Below are 16,702 nucleotides of genomic sequence, written 5' to 3'. Positions count from 1 at the left end.
CGCGCGCTCCGTCGCGGGCCCGGCTTCCTGCTTCCGAGGCTATAAAAGAGCTGCTTCCGGCGCCGGCGCCCGGCCTTGGTTTTCCTCCTCGGTGGCTCGCGCTGCTGCGGCCGAAAGACCCGCGATGAGTCTCCCAGGTGCGTGTGTGTGGGGTTGCCATGGGAACGGCAGAGGCCTACTGGGGGTGGGAGAGGCCGGGCGCGGGGTTGCCATGGCAACGGGAGGCTGCTGTCGCTTTTGGGGGGTGGGGGGTAAACAGGCGCCGTCGAGCCGCGGGGCCCCAGGATTCAGCCCCGGCACCTGTTTCCCACCCACCCACACTTCAGTCCCGGCCAGTTTCGCGACGAGAGGATTGCACCGCCGAGGGAGCGTGTCCCTGAGCATGTGCAGAGTGCCTTCCCCCTCCCCAGGTTCCTGGGGTTGAAGGAAGCGACCCTTCCTAGTACGATTTCCAACCCGGCGCCTGTAGGCTCCCCACCCCTCCTCTCTGCTTTAGTCGATCTCTGGTTTTTATTAATAATCTGATTTTTATTATCGAGAATGGGTGGCTTGTTTGTTTGTTGAGCGGTGGGCAGCCTCGACAACTTAAGCAGAAAAGCCTGGGTATAAATGCCAGAGAAATAAAGGAAGCAACCGACCCTGCAGGCTATACATGAAAAGTAGTTGCCTGATGAAAGAAGGCTGAATTTAGCACCTCATTAAAAGAGCCCTTAGACTTAACAAGGCACCCGGCAGCCATAGGCAGGCAGGAACTGTGGGAAGGACAGTGTGTGGTTTGCATGCTACTTGTGAATAATAATAATTAGTAGTAGTAGTTTATTTCCTCCAGAAGCTTTAGGAACTGGAGGAGGCTTGCAATAATTAAAACAAATGCTTGGCAGAGGGTTGGACTCGATGGCCCTTGGGTCTCTTCCAACTCTATGATTCTATGATATGAAAGATAATAGTTAAGATGTAATTAAGATGATAATGGAATCAAAACGATGAAAAAACAAATCTGTCAAAAGGCCGGTAGCAAAAACAGCAGAGCACTATTAAAAGCCCGTTCCTTAAAAGCAGCTAGTTCCCAAAAGCCTGTTGGAATAAAACAGTACCTTCTGTGGTCTTGCTTAGAAAGCTGGTTTAAAAGGGAGCCATGAGGGAGCCAGGCCGCTCCGTAATTTGGCCACTGCAGTGGAAGAAGTCCTGGGTTCATACCCACCAGCCCACCCAAACAGTCAATGTGATACATCAATAAAGGATATAGGTTCAGATCTGCAGCCAGCCAGAGGCTCACTTAGGTGATCTTGGTTCCAGTAACTATCTCTCTGCCTTCCTCCTTTTTATTCTCACAACAACCTTGCAAGGTAGTTTAGCCCAAGAGACAGCTGCAGGAACCAAGATCACCTAGTGAGCATCTTAGTTGGCTGCAGATCTGAACCTATATCCTTTATTGATGAATCACCTTGACTCTGTTTTTCTTACACCACTTGAGTTTTGGGGGCTGTATAAGTTTTGGGGACTTCATGGTAGAGCCCCTGCTTTGCACATAGAAGGCCTGGGGTTCAAATCCACTTAGGGCTGGGAAAGACAGTTCTGAAATCCTTCAGGTTACATACGCTTCAGGTTACAGACTCTGCTAACCCAGAAATATTACCTCGGGTTAAGAACTTTGCTTCAGGGTGAGAACAGAAATCGGGCTCCGGCAGCGCAGCAGCAGCGGGAGGCCCCATTAACTAAAGTGGTGCTTCAGGTTAAGAAAAGTTTCAGGTTAAGAACGGACCTCTGGAACGAATTAAGTACGTAACCCGAGGTACCACTGTACTGAGCTAGATAGACTAATGGCCTGATTCAGGGTAAGGCAGCTTCCTATGTTCCAGTGACAAGATATACGTATATGAAATTAAAAGGTAGGTGTCAGCCCCATTGCCTTTGGGAAATGGAAGTTCTTTTTAAAGTTTTATCTACTTTTTGTCAAGCATCTTTATGTCAAGATAAGCATGCATTGAAATTCAGCCACCCTGGCAACATGGCAATTAGCTGTGCTTGGGTGAGGCACTATTAGGAAACGTGTCTTTGGCACGAAGCAAGGCCTTGTGATTACAGGAGTGGATCTGGAACAGTTTCACACCCTTAAGAAGGTGGAGGGCAGCATTGCCTAAGAATATAGATACTGAAGGCAGAAATATTTGCATAGTGTTAGAATACATTTCACAAAAAGTTGTTTTTGCTGTGGTCTACTTCACATAGGAGCCTGCACACCTGCAGATTCCCAGCTTTTCTTTTAAAAAGAAAGAGTAAGTTTCTAGCATTTGTAGAATCAGAGGGATAAGCAAAATGTATAGATGCTGGTCTCGTCTTTGGTGGGAATCTAGCCTGCTCCCCTCCCCGTCGTCGTTTTTAGTGCTTTACTTTGCCCCCATCCCCAGGCCTGAGGGGGGAAATCCTGCAGACACCCATGAACAGGAATATTTGCCTATTCCATTTTCAGACCACATGTAACACTGAAATCTCAATCTATCCCCTGTTATTACTATAAGACAAAGCAGGAAGTTTGAAGGGAGGGGGGAACTGGAAAGGGAATAATTGCAGTGAGGCAAATGTGTAACCTCAGGATCTGTTTTGAGATTGCTGGATTTCATTACTTAAATTATCATCATTATAATCTACTCTGGTTTTTGGTTTAAAAACACACAAGAGAGCTAGCAAAAAGTTAATCTGGTTGCTTATAATTGTTTAAAAGTTTTACTGATTTTTATCTGCAGCTTTTATTATGATGGTTTTATGTATATTTGTTTTCAGGTTATCGGTAGTTTCTTTGTTTTCCTTGTGTTTCGTCTACTGTTTTTTTGGAGACTGCTTTTTGGTTAAATAGCTTACAAATCTTCTAAGTAAATAAGCACAATAAAAATAGGCAAACGATACATATAGCAATCATAAAATGGAAAAAAACAGGCAATTCACAACAACAGCTGAACACACTAACATAATATATTAAAAGCCTGTTTTAAAAGAAATTCAACAAGTTGAGTAATAAGAGTGTCTCTGAGAAGAGACAGAGGACATTCCCTGCCACGTCATGAGTGGTATCAGCATCAACCATGTCTGCAGACACCTGTGATGAGCTTCCAGCATCCTTCCTGAGCACATCCTTGTTCTGTTTTCTCCATGTGTGCCCTCTGTTGCTGACTTTCAGAATCAACTGTCCTGAATCGACTGTCCTGTTTGTCTTAGCAGGGTTGAGCCTGAAAAAATCTTCAGCTTTCGCCCAAGCCCTGAAAGCTGAACCCCGGTACTTGTTGGCCCAGAATGTGGCCACGTGCGCAGACCCCCTGGAGGTGTGCCTGGAGCGAGCCGTGGTGCAGGACACGCTGCAAGTCTTCCAGCACATGGTACCTGCTGAAGGCAAGCCCATCACCAATCAGAAGAACTCAGGTAATGGCCACCTCCCTTGAGATTGCACATCCCATTTTAATGCTTTGTGATGCCCATCTCCGCTGTGCTCCTCTGACCCCCAGGACGCTGCTGGATCTTCTCCTGCCTGAACGTGATGCGCCTCCCCTTCATGAAGAAGTTCAACATGGAGGAGTTCGAGTTCAGCCAGTCGTACCTCTTCTTCTGGGACAAGGTGCTTCTAATTGTATTTAACTGCCCTTCTGCTTCTTGCATTTATATCCCACCTCCAAGGAATTCAAGGTGGCACACATGATTTTCCACCATCCACATTTTACCCCCTGTGAAGTAGGTTGCGCTGAGAGATGGTGACTGGCCCAAGGTCACCCCCAGAAAGCATGCCTGAGTGAGGATTTGAACCCAGGTCCTTGACCAACACTTTTAACCGCTATGCCATGCTGGCTCTCAGAGGTGCTTTACTGAGGCTTTGTTTAGGTGCTAGGGTGGGAAGCCTGTGGCCATCTGGATGTTATGAGTTTTGAGAGATGGTGGAAATTAGGATCCAGACTCATCTGGAGGGCTTCAGATTCCCCTCTCCTGCTTTGAGGAAAACCCAGCAGACTGGTCAGCTTCTTTCTGTAAGCAGGAGTGCCATTCAGGCTTCTGCCTTGAACTGCCACCCTCAGAAACCTTTTTTTTTGGGGGGGGGGGACAGCAGCCCAGGAGGGGGCATTCTCTGTGGACTTCCATCCCCACAGAATGGTGTCCTCATTGCACAGCTATCATTGCATGCTGAAAACACACCTGACCCTTTGTATTATGTCTTAGTTCTTATTGTTTTATTATCATAACCTGCTCTGGGCCTTGATGGCAGGTAATTGATTCTATAACTAAATAAATAATAACCAGGGGGCCACCACTAAGTGGGCCATCCTAGCTGTAAAAAGGCCAGAAGGTTAAGGCGGGGTGGGTTAGCTTGAAGTCTACCAGGGCTCAACAGACCTGGTTTCTGACTGCATTCTGACTGGCTTATTTCCAGGTTGAACGCTGTTACTACTTCTTGCATGCATATGTGGAAACGGCTCAGAAGAAGGAGCCCGTGGAGGGGAGGCTGGTGCAGTTCCTGCTCTCCAATCCCTGCAATGACGGCGGGCAGTGGGACATGCTCGTGAACCTCATTGGTAAGAGAAGCTGAGGCTAAGGCACTTTGTAGTTCACCTAGGTTCCTGGGCAGAGGATCCAGCATCTTAAGCAAGGGCGGGGGGGGGGGGCGGGCTGCTCAGCCAAGACAAGGAAATCAGGAGTTGGGATTACAGAATTCTTTGGGTGGGGCTGGAATCGCTAAAACTTTAGAAGGTCTTCTGACGAGGTGTACAGTTGCAGTACAAGACGGAGTCAGAGTCCTTTCTCTCTGAGATTCCCACAGGATCTTCAGTCTAGTGCTCTCTTAAAGGTAAAGGTAAAGGTACCCCTGCCCGTACGGGCCGGTCTTGACAGACTCTGGGGTTGTGCGCCCATCTCACTTAAGAGGCCAGGGGCCAGCGCTGTCCGGAGACACTTCCGGGTCACGTGGCCAGCGTGACATCGCTGCTCTGGCGAGCCAGAGCCGCACACGGAAACGCCGTTTACCTTCCCGCTGGTAAGCGGTCCCTATTTATCTACTTGCACCCGGAGGTGCTTTCGAACTGCTAGGTTGGCAGGCGCTGGGACCGAGCAGCGGGAGCGCACCCCGCCGCAGGGATTCGAACCGCCGACCTTTTGATCGGCAAGTCCTAGGCGCTGAGGCTTTAACCCACAGCGCCACCTGCGTCCCTTACGTAGTGCTCTCTTACGTAGTTTAAAAAAATGTATGCATTGAGCTTATGCAGCTAACCAATGGTGGAGTCAGGCTGCCCAGCAGGGTATGTCCAAGCTCTCAGGCAAGCCCAGCATTTATTACCCTGAGTCCTTTAACTGGTGATGCTGAGGACTGGACCTGGATGCACCACAGGTGAGAAGGCTCTCCTGGACTAAGGATATGGGAGGACAGAAGTAGCCTGGGAACAATTTCATTGTGTCAAGATCTGTGCTTATTTCGCACAGCGTAAACTGAGTGCAGCAGGCAGAACAATCTTTCCTTCGGCCCATCGGTTCTGGTCGGTTACTAAAACTTGTTCCTTCCTAGAAAAATACGGCGTAGTCCCCAAGAAGGTTTTCCCTGAATCACACACCACTGAGGCCTCCAGACGAATGAATGACATTCTGAACCACAAGGTAATTAAAAGGGGGGGGGCAGAGAGAGTGTTACCGTCTCTAAAATCATTCGTCTTCTTACCAGTTTGGAAACTTAAGCTCAGGCTTGTAAATAAGCCCTTAAAAATGATCAAGCCCCATGGAAAGGTTTAGTTGCCTGCAGGTATCCTGTGTAGCACACTGATGACCTGAAAAAAAGGATGCTAAGTGAAGCTTTCCTGTCTGGTGGCTTGCCAAGAAGATTAAAATCGCCATAGGCGATCAGATGAGTCCATTTAAAGCCTGTTAAAGCCCTTAAGATCTGAGGTGGGCCTTTGGACAGACCTGCCGCTCCACACACACAATGAGTTGACATAGTTTTCACAACCTTCCTGTTCAGATGCTGACACCTGGCATTGCTTGCTAAGGTCCAAATCCATGGGAGCTGAATCTTTTCTTTCCAACTGTTAAAAGGTAAATTCTAGCCTGGTGCTCTCCAGATGTTCTGGGCTGCATCCCCCATCAGCCAGCTCAGCCATCTTGGCTGCTCCAGCATCCTGAACTTTGAGCGTGTCGATAGCAGAGATTGCCATTTAGAACTTGCTTTTCCCGCTTTTCTTTTCTTCCAAACAGATGCGAGAGTATTGCCTCCGGCTGAGGAATATGGTTGAGACTGGATGCAACAAGGATGAGCTCTCTGCAGCCGTGGACACCATGATAGAGGAGGTCAGCTGCTCTTGGTGTGGGGGCAAATGCGATGGCTGAGTAAAAAGAGATTTTCTGTCCCTGCCCCCTCTTTCTCCCCGCACAGGGCCCCAGTCATGATGCTTCTCATTCTGCTGCAAGACTTTCCAAGTGCACCTTAGTCTTTATTGCTTTTATATCTCGCCTTTTCCTCCAGAGAGCTCAAGATGGCATACCTACTTCTCCTCTTCCCCATTTGTGACAGGCCCTCGTCTCTCCCAGGTCCCAATCCAGCACTCTAACCCCTACACCAACTTGCTCTCACACTCTCCTGTTCTGATCCCAAGATTCCCGCTGTATAAATTTTCCATGGATAAAAAAGAAAGAGCTGCTAGGATGAGCTTGAACTGTCTCATTGCACATTTTGTGAAGAGCACATTGTTCACCGGCCTCCCCAGGGGTTCTTCACATTTTTGGTGGTGGCAGGCTTGTTGCACGTGGAGTTTGGGGTGGCACGCGTGTGCACACCCTCCAAAGTCTTGGGAAACAATCACGCTTTGCAGATCCTGCTGCCTCACTGTGTTCATGGTGTGAGGCAAGCCAAGTCCCTTTATTCTTAAATCGGAATAGAACTCTGGGAGGAATCGTAACATGCCTGCTTCTTGATTAGGGCAATTTCACTAATCTTCTGTCGAAAGTATAACTGAGCACAGCTTGGACCAGCCTTTGCAGCTCTGAAAGTGGCGCCTTAACAGAGAGATGCAGAGATCCACCATGAATGCATTTTGGTTGTGCTCTTTACAATTTGGAGGGGCACTCTTTCTTCTCTCTGTTGCCAAAGCTGCCAAGAGGAAAGGTGTATCAGGCTGTTTTAATTTTACTTTTTTACAGGAGTCGCATTACAGGAGTCCTTCACTGCATTTCTGCAAAGCCCTTGGTGCCTCCCTAAGTGTCCGTCCAGGGTGCCTGCACTAGAGGGCAGCAGACAACAACGTATATCATTTTTTTTGCTGTTGTCCAAGGCACTGCAGCTCCATGCTGGGTTCCCCGTCTCTTCTTGCAGAACTGCCTCCATCAAACTGTTGGCCATTCTACCTGACCATTGTGTAACGTTTATTAGGGAGCAGAATGAAAGAGTCCATAGATTTCCTCTCCCCTTCTGTTCCTTTTTGCCTACTGTGTCACGTTGCTTAGCTTCCACACTGTTGTTCAAAAAGCTATAAACCAGCTTGATGCCTTCGGCGGAACAGTAGCTTATAAGCATAGCGAGCAATTAAGCAAAACGAGGGTTTGTGAGTCACAAGCATCAGTTCCCTCCAGCCGATTTGAAGGGAGGCGTCTGGGTTCCACCTTCCAGTAATCTGCTTTCCCTCCCCAGGTGTTCAGAATAGTGACCATCTGCCTGGGGAGCCCTCCGGACTCCTTCTGCTGGGAGTTCTACGACAAGGAGAAGGCCTACCACAAGATTGGGCCAATCTCGCCCCTGCAGTTCTACAAAGAGCACGTCAAGCCCATCTTCGACATGGAAAGCAAGGTTGGGCAATGTGGTAAACACAAGGCAGCCTGTGGACAATCATTGGCCCCCTTTCTGTGAGATCCTTTTTAGATTTTGGAAACGGATAAGACACACCCCTGCCCCACACGGTCTCCTGGAGCCTTCCGAGTCTGTTGCTCCCTTCTTTTCGTTTAATACTACAACCCCTCTTCGGTCTGTTCGAAAGTTGTGGCATGGCTGCAATCATAGAATTGTAGAGTTGGAAGGGACCCCCCCCCAAAGGTCATCTAGCCCAACCCCTGCAAACCTGGAATCTCAACTGAAAGAACCCCTGACAGATGGTCCCCCAACCTCCCTTGAAAAACAGCAAATGCTGGGAAGTCCATCACCTTCCGAGGTAGTCGGTTGCATTGCTGAACAGCTCTTACTGTCAGAAAGTTCTTCTTAATGTTTAGTTGGAAATCCTTACAAAAAGGCCCACCAGATTTCCAACCCCAGATCTCTTTTTGGGGGCCAAGCATTGATTGGTCAGATGGTGATAAAATTGTGACCCAGAACATCAAAACCGAGATGAGTCTAGCAGAGGTTATTTGCTGCTGAGAAACGGCACCCCTCATATTATTTGCAAACTTCCATCTTGTTTGAAATGGAACCTCCAGGTTCAGTGGCAGCCTACCTCTGAATGACACCTGCTGGGGACAAACAAGAAATGGCCATCTTTGGCCATGCTCTCCTTGTGAGCATTTTATTTGGATCCTATTGCTGGGTCCAGCAGAGTTGGGAGGAGTGACCTCCTTGAAATTAACTTCTTGCGCTAACTCAGCCCTTTGACTTAACAGGTTTGCCTGGTGAACGACCCTCGGCCCCAGAACCAATACAACCAGCTTTACACGGTGGAGTACCTAAGTAACATGGTGGGGGGCAGGAAGACTCTTTACAACAACCAGCCCATCGAGCTCCTGAAGAAACTGGCAGCTGCTTCTATACGGGATGGAGAGGTTTGGCCAGCCCCTTTCTTTGTTTTGCTCCTTAGCACAGCGTCTTCCTGCTCTTTGCTTCAACTGAAGGGTCCTGATTGTCGCCTGCTCTCTCCTCAGGCCGTGTGGTTTGGTTGTGACGTTGGGAAGCACTTCAACAGCAAACTGGGCATCAATGACATGAATATGTAAGTGCTTGTCGGGTGGGGGAAGAGGGCTGTGATCCTGCACACAGTCCCCCTGGGGATTGTGGGTGTGCACGTCAAGTTCAAACTTTGCTTTGCCTCCATTTCTTTGTTCTTCCGCAAGCTCAGAGCCCCCTGGACCGCAGATCTGCTGCACCTCATGCTTAACTGCTCCTGTATGTTGTTGTTTAGTCGTGTCCGACTCTTCGTGACCCCCTGGACCAGAGCACGCCAGGCACTCCTGTCTTCCATTGCCTCCCGCAGTTTGGTCAAACTCAGGCTGGTAGCTTCGAGAACACTATCCAACCATCTCGTCCTCTGTCGTCCCCTTCTCCTTGTGCCCTCCATCTTTCCCAGCATCAGGGTCTTTTCCAGGGAGTCTTCTCTTCTCATGAGGTGGCCAAAGTATTGGAGCCTCAGCTTCACGATCTGTCCTTCCAGTGAGCACTCAGGGCTGATTTCCTTAAGAATGGAGAGGTTTGATCTTCTTGCAGTCCATGGGACTCTCAAGAGTCTCCTCCAGCACCAGAATTCAAAAGCATCAATTCTTCAGCGATCAGCCTTCTGTATGGTCCAGCTCTCACTTCCATACATCACTACTGGGAAAACCAGAGCTTTAACTATACAGACCTTTGTTGGCAAGGTGATGTCTCTGCTTTTTAAGATGCTGTCTAGGTTTGTCATTGCTTTTCTCCCAAGAAGCAGGCGTCTTTTAATTCGTGGCTGCTGTCACCATCTGCAGTGATCATGGAGACGACCTGATAAATGTGTTTACTCTGCAATTTAGGATTACTAGGGGAGGCACTTTCTCTGAACTCCACACTTAACGTGCATTTCATGTGTGCTGCTTTGTAGATTTAACCACAAGCTGGTGTTTGGTGTGTCAGTCAAGAACATGAACAAGGACGAGCGGCTGATCTTTGGGGATTCGTTGATGACCCACGCCATGGTCATTACTGCCTTCACTGAGAAGGTGGGTGTTGGGGCAGCAGGGCGGGTGGCGGAGTTCCTTCCCTTCCTTTCCATGTATATGGCTGTCAACCAGACAATAATTGCATGCACGACCTGTTCATGGAATCCTCCTGGGGACGGTGTGTGCTTTTGAAAGAGGGACAGAGAACCGGTGACCCTCAAAGGTTTTTGGGCTCCATCTCCCATCTTCCCCAGCCAGCCTGGTCAGGGGATGATGGGAACAGCAGTCCAGCAACATTTAGAGGGTGACAAAGATTCCCCATCTCTGCTCTAAGAAGTTGTATTCCGTACACGTGAGAGACAAAGGGATGCTTCCACTGAGAGGAGGATGCCCCTTAGAGAACAACATGCAGAGAACATCTGTGGCCTTCCAGAGACTCGATTCCCAACACCCACCTGCCTCAGCAGGAGCATGGCCAGCGGTCTGGGGTGCTGGGAGCTGGTGGAGGGTCCCATCCCAAGTGCCTTGTCGACAAAGACCACCGTTCTTCTATGATGAATCATAGAACGGTAGAGTTGATATCTGGATGATGCTGGTGGCAATAGCACTGAGGCCACCAACACTGCCCCCCTTACCAGAGGCAGCTGCTCTTCCCCCAAGGACAGTACAGGGACTCCACAACCACCACCACAATCCCATGGCGAATGCCTTGTTATTTTACATTATGCATTTCAGGTACACAGCCTTCCAAAGCTTTCTAAATTTACTGTGTGTCTCCAGTTTCACAGACAGAAATATACAAAGGTTAGCAACGATGAAAGGTAGTAAAGACAGCGGTGGAATTACTTTAAAAGCCAGATAGGCCCACCAGGCAGTCAACCCAATGAGATTGGACCCTCCTCTCTCTCCTTAATCCAAGAGGGATGCTCAGTCCACTCTGCCCCACTTGGTCCTTGCTAGCTAGAAAGGGCTTGTCTAAACATTTGGAGGCTCCTCACCTCAGAAATCCAGAACGTTAAAACAGAGAAGGAAGGCAAGATTAAAAGCCGCAATGCCCCTAGGCTGTTTTTGCCAATGGTTGGCAGATTTATAATTCTCACTAAAAGCTTCTTTAGGCTGAAAGCAGGTATTAAAACATGGGACTCCCCCTCCCCTTTTTCTAAAAAAATACCTGTTGTGCAAACAGGTTTTAACTACAACTGTGATGTAATTTTCTTTTCCCATGAGGGACGTTTAATCCTTGCCAGCATTCAAAACTAAGCTAAATGTGGCTTGATTGAATTTTAAGAGTTTGAAAATAATTCCAGTCAGGCCTTCAGAGGTTCTTGCCACCATCTCTTCCAGATGCCTCGCATGGACCTGAGCACAGTTTGGACCCAAAGTCTTTAAAAGTACTGTAGCATGATTTATTTTATTTATTACCACATGTATATCCTGCCTGCAAGGACCTCAAGGTGGGTTGCAGGGTCTTCCCACTCTCCAATTTATCAAAATATTGATAAAATCAGTAGCTTTATATATACACTGTATAAAATATCCATAATAAAACTACATGTCTAGCTAGGCCTGCAATATTCCGCATGCTATATTCTCCACACTGTAGAACTCCTTATGTGATCCAGATACCAGGCTTTTAGCATTTGGGGTTGTAAAGGCACGGGTGAGGGACGCTTTCACAGCAGTTTGTGAAATGAAAGCGCAGGTGTCATCTGTCAGGTAAGGGAGGCATTTTGTTTCTCTGTTATAAATCCACAAGCAAGTGTAAATTGGCCTGGCCAGGGGAAGCTTTTCTGCAGGGCTCTTCCTCCTGTTGACTCCTGCATTTCCCCCCCTTTCCAGCCTGAGCAAGAAGGCTGCTTCGAAAAATGGCGCGTGGAGAACTCATGGGGCGAAGACCGTGGGAATAAAGGTAATGTGTTGCTAACGCGGATGCTGAAAGTTGGGCTGGCCTTTCGTTTTGCATCAGGGGGGTTGTCTGGATTTTGGGGGAGGGGGTTGGACTAGATGACTTCCAGATGTCCCTTCCAGTGCTAAGATTCTCAACAGCGTGCGTATTGGGATAGCGAGCTTAATTCTGGGCCAGTTTAGCACCCGAAGCCTATGCAGTTTGCCCTGCCTCTCTGCCTTAGCAGAATCCTGACAGGCTGGTGGTCGGGGGCCTTGGTGAGGCCTGGTTTGACTGAATTCTTTCCTTTTGCCCTCCATCACTTCAGGCCTCTCCAACCTAGAGTCTCTTCCCAACGCTGAATTTTCCTGGGTTTGTGATGAGGCTCCTGGACCTCCCTCCTTTCCTGTGTTCTGCGCACTCTGCCAGGATCGCCATTGGGCTGTGTGTGTCCCCCACCTCCTTTTAATTACTCCGGGGTCATAAGGCAGAGATTATAGAATTCCTGCATGTGGTTTATTGCACACACACACAGAGAGGGGGGGGGGGAGAGAGAGAGCACATGAGCACTGACTGGGCTGCCGTTCCTTTAAGCTCCTGATGTAATCTTATTTTGTGTAGAAAGTTCATTACCCTTTCTTCGAACAGCCTCCAGTGGGGGAAACTTGCTATCGGTTGTACAATTGGGATGACAACAAGCAGCGTCTTTGTCTAGCAGAATTGTAGCTGCCACATGTGTTCCGTTTCCCTCTTCACTTCCCCTGGGAGTTGGTGGAAGACCAGGGCCCACGGTGCCCTCGAGCCTTTACGCTACCCATGGCCATTTCAAAGAGCCAAGGACTTTTCTGCATGTACCAGTGTCTCCCATTGAGACTGGAGCTTCTGTTTGCATAACAAGAGCTTTCGTGGAACAGCAGGCGCAGGACTATCTCAGTGATCCAGGCGCGCAGGTGGCCCTCACCCCCGCTTCCCAAAAAAGCCGCCTTGAGGTCAAGGCACAGCTATTCTTAGCCCTTCGTTTACCCATCTGTTTTATGAGCGTGCTAAAACCCAGAGTTGCTCCAGCAGTTAAAAACACACACTCCTGCCATCAACCACAAGAGACGAGTGCGAACCACTTTGAGCATTCAAAGTTTAAAAATAACCCAGCGAAAGCGAGACAGATTATCGGCATTCCTCAGAGTTTACCTTCTCCAGCCTCCTGGCAGGGCAGCCAGGAGGCGTGAGGTTGATTCCTTGAGCTTCTTAGCCTCTTGGTGTTTTACGTGGAAGTCTCACTCCCACTCAGAGGCAAAGCCTGCTTTTAATGAATGGGGCCTGAATGGGGCTTTTTCCTCGAGGGCTCTAGCCTTGCCCCTGAGCAGACTTTGGGGGCCTCTCACTTTGGGGGCCAAGCAGAGCCCTCTCGACACCTCTGCCCAATCAGTCCCTTGCAATGGCCAACCCTGGTTGTGGCTGCTCTTTTCCACTTGCCAAGCAGGCAAAATGCTTTAGAGCCTCTCTGCCCTGCAAGGTAGGCCTCCATTTGGGGTGGCGGGGAGAATCAGGCTGAAGAAGAGAGCTGCTTGCCCCAGGCTCATCGCCTGAAGGCTGGCCAAGGCGACTGGCAATGTTCCTTCTGTAAGGACGGTGTGGGTTGATTGCAGAATGTGTCTTGGGCATTGATTCAGTACATGTGTATTGGGGGCACAGAATTTGGCCAAGCCTGAGTCCTCTGTCTTAGTGATCCTTACAACACAGGCCTATAAAACAGGGCAGCAGTGGTTAGTGCTACAGTGGTACCTCGGGTTACATACGCTTCAGGTTACAGATTCCGCTAACCCAGAAATAGTACCTCGGGTTAAGAACTTTGCTTCAGGATGAGAACAGAAATCGTGCTCCGGCAGCGCAGCAGCAGCAGCAGGAGGCCCCATTAGCTAAAGTGGTGCTTCAGGTTAAGAAGTTTCAGTATGAATTAAGTACATAACCAGAGGTACTACTGTACTAACATTATTTCTGCATTGCAGCTGGTGTGCTGAGGCTCAGAAGAGCAGTTGCTAGCTTAAGACACCACCTAACCAATCTGTCTTGCTTGGGGCGAGATTGTCCGGAGGGCTTCCTGGCTCTAAGGCTGGGCTCTGCAGTGCGATGCCTGTGGGAACCCTCAGTTGTTGGTGTCAGCTTCGCCCCTCCCCTCCCAATTCTAACCTTACTTTAAAATAGTGTTTTGGGCCTTCTTTGTTTGCAGGGGGTGGGTCCCTATTTTTTTGGCTAGCTTACCTGCTTTTTTAATACATGTTTTATTTGGGGGGCATGTGTAGGTGTGCTACATGGGAGGTGTTTAAGTATTTCCAGTTTTTCCTCTGCAGAAGGGCTATTTTGCAGAACCTGTGAAATAGTTTCTTAGGTTTCCAAATGAGTTCTTAGCCTCCCACACCCATGTTTTTGGGACTCCTCTTCTAGCTGCTTTCCCACGCCACATCCTCCAGGGCAGACCTCTAGCTGCTGCTCCAAAGTCGTCATTTGCAGATATGGCCCTCCGAGAGGGTTTTGGGGATAGCTGGCCTCTTGAAAAAGCCTGGGCTTGTGTGGGAAGGCCAAGCAGCATTCTGGCAGGCCCCTTGTTTAAGGAAGAGGTGAAGAATGAGGATGTTAGATTTGGCACTCAGGCTTGGCTAGGCGTGGAGGCATTAAAATAACAAGCCCCAACGTCAGTCCTTGAAGAGGGTTGATAGAGTATTGCCTGAAACAACAGAGGCAAGATTAGACTCAGGGGCTTAGCTGGAGGATGATGAGTTATGGAGGAAACGCTTAACCCTTTTGTTTGGTGCTTTGGGTCCAGATCGCCTGGTCTGGGTTTACCAGCTTAGCACTGTGATCCTGTTGTTGAAAGGCAAGGTCAGATCTTAGACAGGGTTGGAGCATCTGACCTGTTAATTGCAGAGGCAAAGCCACTAGAGGAAACCTGAAAGGCCAATCCTCGGTCACTCAGGAATTTCCAAAAATTCTGGGTTTGTAAAGTGGTGTTTTTGGAAGCTCCTGGGTTTTGCTTCCAAACACAACTACAAGAGACACCACGTGAGACCTCATCTGTTCCTTGTAGGATTTTGACTTGTGGTGTTTCTTGATGCAGGGGAAAGGCAGAAAAATGTTCCGGGGAGGAATTTGATCTGGGATGGCAGTTTGAGCTTGGTTTGCCTATTTCCCTCCCTGAAGCACATTTGACATTGCAAGCACCACCCAGTCCGCCGGTACAGTGGTGCCTCGCAAGACGAAATTAATCCGTTCCGTGAGGCTCTTCGTATAGCGGTTTTTTCGTCTTGCGAAGCAAGCCCATTGACAGCTTAGCGGATTAGCGGTATTAGCGGTTTAGCGGCTTTTAGCGGATCAGCTGTTAAGTGGCTTATCAGCAGATCAGCTGATAAGCGGCTTAACGGCTTAGGAAAAGGGGGGGGGAGGGAAAAAACCCCGCAGGAACTCGCAAGACATTTTCGTCTTGCGAAGCAAGCCCATAGGGAAATTCGTTTTGCGAAGCGCCTCCAAAACGGAAAACCCTTTCGTCTAGCGGGTTTTCTGTCTTGCGAGGCGTTCGTCTTGCGGGGCACCACTGTACAAAGCAAGGGAAGGGGCCTGTATTCAATTAGCTGTGAAAATTAATGGGTCCTTAATGTTCAGAAGCAGTCTACCTCCATGCAGTTTTTGCAGGGCTGCCCTCTTAGATTTCAGTGTGGCATAGAGGGCAGGGGTCCAGGTGGCACCTCTTAAGCTGAGCATCTCTTAATAGACCTTGTCCCGTCCTCCTCTTCTCCAGGTTACCTTATCATGACTGATGACTGGTTCTCCGAGTACGTCTACGAAGTGGTGGTGGACAGGAAGCATGTGCCAGAGGACGTCTTAGCTGTGATGCACCAGGAGCCAGTCGTCTTGCCTGCATGGGACCCAATGGGCGCTCTGGCTAAGTGAACTGGTGTGTGTGTGCGTTGAGGGGGCTCTCTGCTGCCTCCTTCTGGTCAACCTTGAAGCAAGCATGTGGGGGGGATCTGGAGGGCCAAGAGCCAACGCCAAGTGGCCCCATGAGCAAACTCCCACTTGAGGTGCCAGTCTTGAAGAGTGGTGCCCTGTGGATCTTCAGAGGAAACAGTGCTTTTTCTGTGGACGGGGCTACTCTGCAACCTTTGCGTCGACATGTGTGCTTTTCATTGTAGTATAATCCTTTTCTTTTCTTTTTTTAAAAAAAACACCCTCTAAAATTATTTTATTCATATACTCGTTTTAAAACTTCAGAAATGATTCTTTCACACAAACCTTGTATAGAAAAAGACGGGTGGGGGGGTGATTGCGTACCACAAAGGGCCACCAAGTGGAGATTAATTGCTTGTTGGTTGTGATTTTGAGCTGCTTGGCTGCTTGCTTGTGGGGAGAGAGGCATATAACCCATGGTGCACGATGCTGCCCACTTCCTCCATGATCTTCATCTGTCTTGTCTTTTCCAACTGAGATGTGGTCTGAATTTAACAGCCTTCTCCCTGGAGCACCTGAATCACAGCCCAGGGGATTTCCCCCCCAGAACCACCACTGAGGCTCAGCTGAACCAACGGAAAGAGTGGCTGCAAAGGCTACATTCCAGAATGCCCAGTTCCTGGGTAAAATGGGATTTTTAAAAAATGGCTGCGTTTTTATTTGAATGCCATCTACAACTACCTGGTGCTATGGAGCGTTTGAATAAAAACACTTTGCTGAATGAGCTTCGGTGTCCTGTATTGATATTATTGATGCATAAATTGCTGGCAAACTGCAAAACATATTGCCAACAAATGAATGAGGCGGTGGGGGGTGGGAGAAGACACTCCCCTCCCACCTCTCTGCCCGCAACATTGGAGAGCTGCTGCCAGTCAGAGGAGACAATATGGAGCTACTAGCTCAGTTTAGCCAGCTAGATGGGCAAATAGTCTTGACATGGCATAAGGCGTCTGCTTTGGGGTCCTTCTTTGCCAAGGGTTC

At 48.9% G+C, this 16,702-nt stretch overlaps 1 protein-coding gene across 1 annotated transcript; it reads left to right on the top strand.

The window, feature by feature from the left end:
• The first annotated feature begins 8 nt into the window (after window positions 1-8).
• On the top strand, window positions 9-16,445 carry BLMH (bleomycin hydrolase). The gene is made up of 12 exons (XM_079955750.1): window positions 9-137; window positions 3,217-3,414; window positions 3,498-3,607; window positions 4,412-4,553; window positions 5,537-5,625; window positions 6,217-6,309; window positions 7,646-7,801; window positions 8,602-8,760; window positions 8,860-8,927; window positions 9,780-9,897; window positions 11,677-11,746; window positions 15,513-16,445. The coding sequence occupies exons 1-12, from the start codon at window positions 125-127 to the stop codon at window positions 15,662-15,664; spliced, it is 1,368 nt and encodes a 455-aa protein (XP_079811876.1). The 5' UTR covers window positions 9-124; the 3' UTR covers window positions 15,665-16,445.
• The last annotated feature ends 257 nt before the right edge of the window (window positions 16,446-16,702 follow it).

Source organism: Podarcis cretensis (assembly GCF_951804945.1).
Source record: "Podarcis cretensis genome assembly, chromosome: 15".
Lineage (NCBI taxonomy): Eukaryota > Metazoa > Chordata > Lepidosauria > Squamata > Lacertidae > Podarcis > Podarcis cretensis.
This window is presented reverse-complemented; position numbering and strand designations above follow the sequence as displayed.